General features: G+C 45.5%; 1 protein-coding gene across 1 annotated transcript; it reads left to right on the forward strand.

Moving 5' to 3' along the window:
• Positions 1–407: 407 nt before the first annotated feature.
• LOC115088520 (putative nuclease HARBI1) lies at positions 408–1,799 on the forward strand. The gene is made up of 3 exons (XM_029596780.1): positions 408–500; positions 827–1,499; positions 1,654–1,799. Exons 1-3 carry the CDS (start codon positions 408–410, stop codon positions 1,797–1,799), a joined length of 912 nt encoding a protein of 303 aa, XP_029452640.1.
• The last annotated feature ends 2,560 nt before the right edge of the window (positions 1,800–4,359 follow it).

A 4,359-nucleotide genomic window follows, 5' to 3' on the forward strand; every position in this document is an offset into this window, starting at 1 on the left:
ACAGGGGGGGCCGGCAGCAAGGAGAACCCATCCGACCGAAGAACCCAGCAGCAAGACCGGAGGAGGTATGTGATATGTTTTGGTTTAACTGTACCATCCATACGTCCATGCCTGGGCCTCTCTGCGGCTCCGGACATGGACATAGAGATCGGTGCCCGTAAAGAACGGCGTCCATGTCTTGGACGCCGGAGCAATGTGCGCCCATAAACATAGGCATTCGTAAAGGCAGAGACAGGACCGCCTCTATAGAAGCCAGAAAGATGGGCGCACATCTCTCTGGTCGGCCAAAGAGATGTGCGCCCGTAAACATAGGCGTCCATAAAGGTGGAGACAGGACCGCCTCTACGGATGGCGGAAAGATGGGCGCACAGAGAGATGGGCGGCCAAAGAGATGTCTGCCCGTAAACATGGGCGTCCGTAAAGGCGGAGACAGGACCGCATCTATGGACGCCGGAAAGATGGGCGCACAGAGAGATGGGCGCCCAAAGAGATGTGCGCCAGTAAACATAGGCGTCCATGCTTCTTTTTTCAATCTGTATATATTTTCTGTTTTTCTTAATGTGACAGATTGTGTGTCAGCTATATCTGCATTGAAAACATTTTAAAAAACAATTAAAAAAATACTTAGCTGTAGTTTACTCTGAACAGTCATAGAGGTTTATCTTTCCCTTTCTCTCTGGCCACATTGATCTGTAACATAATTTTTGTGTGCTGCCATTCAAACTATACACCAGAGAGCCCACAGTGTGGCAGATGTAAGCAAGGATTTATATGTGTTCATCTATTAATTTGAATTTTGTGTGTTTTCCTCTTGTATTCCATGCAGGCAGAGCACCGTGCCATCGGCATGCCAGGCCATCAGCGGGCCATCGACAGGCCGAGACGTTTCATTCACACACGGGCAACGCTTTTTGGCATGTGTGAGCGAGATGTTGTCCGAACCTACCGGCTGAGCTCACGGGCAATCTTGTCCCTCTATGAAGATCTGCGTGAGGACCTAGACCCACTGGCCTTTCAAAACAATGCTGTGACAGGATTGAATAAACTTCTGTGCGCCTTAAATTTTTTTGGTACCGGAGGTTTTCAAAACCCAGTGAGTGTAATTGCCGGTATGACGCAGGCCTCTGTTTCGCATCATCTGTCACAGGTGTTGAAGGCCATGATGAAGCCGATGAGGAAGTACATCATCTATCCTATGAATCCAGCTGAACTGCAACAGATCCGCAGCGGATTCATGGATATTGCAGGGATGCCCAACGTGTTGGGCGCTATCGACTGCACTCATATTGCGTTTACCCCCAGGTTGGATGAAGAGAGTGTGTTCCGGAATCGCAAGCACTTCCATTCCATGAATGTGCAAGTGGTTTGCGATACATGCCTTCAGATTCTACATGTTGTAGTGAAGTTTCCTGGGAGCTGCCATGACGCCTACATTCTCACACTTTCAGCTCTGGGGACCCAATTCCCAGAAGGAAAGTATGGTGAAGGTTGGCTACTTGGTAAGTGACAATAGCTACTTCCCGTGATTCTGTCATGTGTTCTGGTCTCCATATGTTAAGGATGATTGGTATACGTTTATGATGTCATTCAATGTTTATGGTGTTTTGCGCTGCGAAGTTGTTTTTGATGCATCCCACATTATTGATCCTATAGGTGATGGTGGCTATGGCTGTAAGCCCTGGTTGCTAACTCCACTCCAGTCCCCATGCACAGCTGCCGAAAAACGCTACAATGAGGCTCATGGCAGCACCAGAAACGTGATTGAGCGCACTTTTGGAGTTCTGAAGGGGCGTTTTTGATGTCTGGATCACTCAGGGGGAGCCCTGAAATACAGTGCAGAAAAGGTGGTGAGCATAATTGTTGCCTGCTGCATGCTACACAACATTTGTCAGAGATTCTGTATGCATGCAGAGGTTGACGAAAATTTGCCACCCAATCCGCCCGTGGAGCTGGCAGATGAAGCAGACAACACTGCACGGGGTCATAAAGTCCGACGAAGGATCATCGACAGTTATTTCTCTTGTAAGTTAAAATTCAAACATTACGTTTCATTACTACTGTTAGAGTGCCACTCCTGTCTACAGTGCCCCATGATGATGTGGCACTTTCATTGTAATTCATAGCTGTGCTTAATTGTAGATATTAATCATTTCTGTACCTACTTGTCCTATTTACTCTTGGCTTTTTTTTTTTCTTTTTGTTTCAGAATCCGAGATAGATTTATTTAAAAATTCACCCCTCAGAACAGAACATATAACCGGAAGATGACCCCTCCATCAAACCCTGAACAATTCACATCGATTTTCTCATTTTATGCATATTTTCTGAAATGTTATTTGTCTTAAAATGTTAAAAGTTTGTCAACCCATTGAAACCTGATTAATTCTTTCCCCTTGTATGGTCATCTAGGCCTTTTCCAGCCACTGAAATATTAACAATAGCATATGGTTATTTATGGTTGAATAAATATCCCTTGATGCGTTAAATCGATATAATGTTTACAAACATTCAACCGACATCTAGTTTTCCTTCTCTGAATATGAAAGCTTTTCCCAGCAATAAAAATCTGTTTTTCAAGGTTCCATTAACATTTCATGGAGTGATACTTAAATAATGTGTGGCAACCCATTGTATACAACATTACCTGTCTTTTATACTCTTGCATGTAGAGCGCCCCTCCAGCAAAAGGGATTTCCCCCCCCCCCCCCCCCCAGGCCCTTCTCCAGCAGTCTGCGCCTTCATACCAGGCCTAGAGGATGTGGTGGCATCGACATTGTGAACATGGTATGTTCCCCCCGCCAACCGCAGTAACAATGAAGCTCTTATTCCCACCTACAGCATGGTCTGTTCCCTTGCCATGCCCATCCTATCCCCCATGTGTAACCCTATAAGAATTTGCAAGTAGTAATAAATTTGATAACTTTACCCTTTTTGTACATATGCAATGATGGATGTGACATAAAAGGATACGTACTCAAATTGCAAACAAAATAAAACTTTTATTTGACATTTTAGGAATGGTTGACGGAAGGAAGTTTTGAGGCAATTTCTTGGATTGCGCCGATCAATGCCACCATACATTCTCTAATAGCATTTGCTTGAGCGGCCATCCCAGCGTTGAGGTCGGCTCTCAGCAATCGCACTTCCTGGAGGAGTTGCTCATTATGACGATCCTGATGTGAGGTTATTCCAGTCAGAAATTGCTCGCTTAGGCCATCATTGCCAAAAAGTGACAGTTCGAGGTCCGGTACCACTGGTGCAACTTCCTCAATCTGTGGCACGTCAATCAGTAGCTGGGATGGTTCTGGGTCTTCAAATGTTTGCGGGGGTGCAGAATCGTGGAGGTCCAAGTTAACTTCAGGTGCTTCGCTGAGAGGGACATCGTACAGATCCAGTGTTACCATGTCCTCTGTTGACATCTGTTGGCTGGGGGAGTCTCCGCTCGGCATTGGAAAGATGAATTCAGGGTCCGAGCTGGATTCCTCACTGTTACCATTGCCATTGTCTGTTGTTTCTGTGGATAAAGATATAGAAAGAGGTCGCGGTCATTACATAAGCTGGGAAGAGTTCATCGGAATTTATAGCAGTACAGTTGTCAAACAAAATCTTAATATATATGGTATTGAACAAAAATTTTTATGGCAGGAGAGACTTGACATATTTGCTAAATGCTATCAGATAGTATTGCCACAAGTAAGGTTACGGTAGGGCAATCAATGATGCACATTATAATGACGGTAGCAAAAATTCAAACTGTTGAAAAAAAGAGCGATCACACTCGTCACCCATACAGTTAACATGCTATGGTAACCAGATTTAGCTGTATACATACCTCCACATGCTGCCGAGTCGGCACCGTACTGCGTCTGCACGCCCACCACGACCTCCTTCCTCATAGTTCGGAGAACCATCTCCTCCACAGGTGTCAGCACGATGCTGCATGGTGGCCCTCCACTGGTCCTCTTTGCAGAGGCATCGATTTTAGTGGCCTTCTCTTTTACTTCTTTCTTGGTGTCCCGCCACCGGTGCTGCACCTGTTTTACATCCCTGGGTGTCACAGAAAGGGAGCTGACATCCTGGGCAATCTTTTCCCAAATCTTTTTCCTGCTGTTACACGAAATCTTCGACTTGAAGAGAAGGTCATGTTTTTCGCATACCGCACGGCACAATACTTCTTTCTCTTCATCCATAAAGCGAGCGTTATGGGTTCGCTTTACGGATGGCTGGCTCGCACTTTGCGCAGCTCGATGACATGCCGCTCTACCTCAGCGATAGTGCGCTTTCCTGACATGTTAAACTTGAACAGTAATAAAGAGCACATGATTAATGGGCAGCACTGCGGATATTAAATCTGTTAAA

This window comes from Rhinatrema bivittatum, chromosome 3 (genome assembly GCF_901001135.1).
Source record: "Rhinatrema bivittatum chromosome 3, aRhiBiv1.1, whole genome shotgun sequence".
NCBI lineage: Eukaryota > Metazoa > Chordata > Amphibia > Gymnophiona > Rhinatrematidae > Rhinatrema > Rhinatrema bivittatum.

Coding starts and splice junctions, on each gene's coding strand:
- LOC115088520 (XM_029596780.1), top strand. CDS start 408: ATGGGCGTCCGTAAAGGCGGAGACAGGACCGCATCTATGGACGCCGGA. Junction 501..826: donor GCCCAAAGAGATGTGCGCCA/GTAAACATAGGC, acceptor TATTCCATGCAG/GCAGAGCACCGTGCCATCGG. Junction 1,500..1,653: donor TGGTGAAGGTTGGCTACTTG/GTAAGTGACAAT, acceptor TTGATCCTATAG/GTGATGGTGGCTATGGCTGT.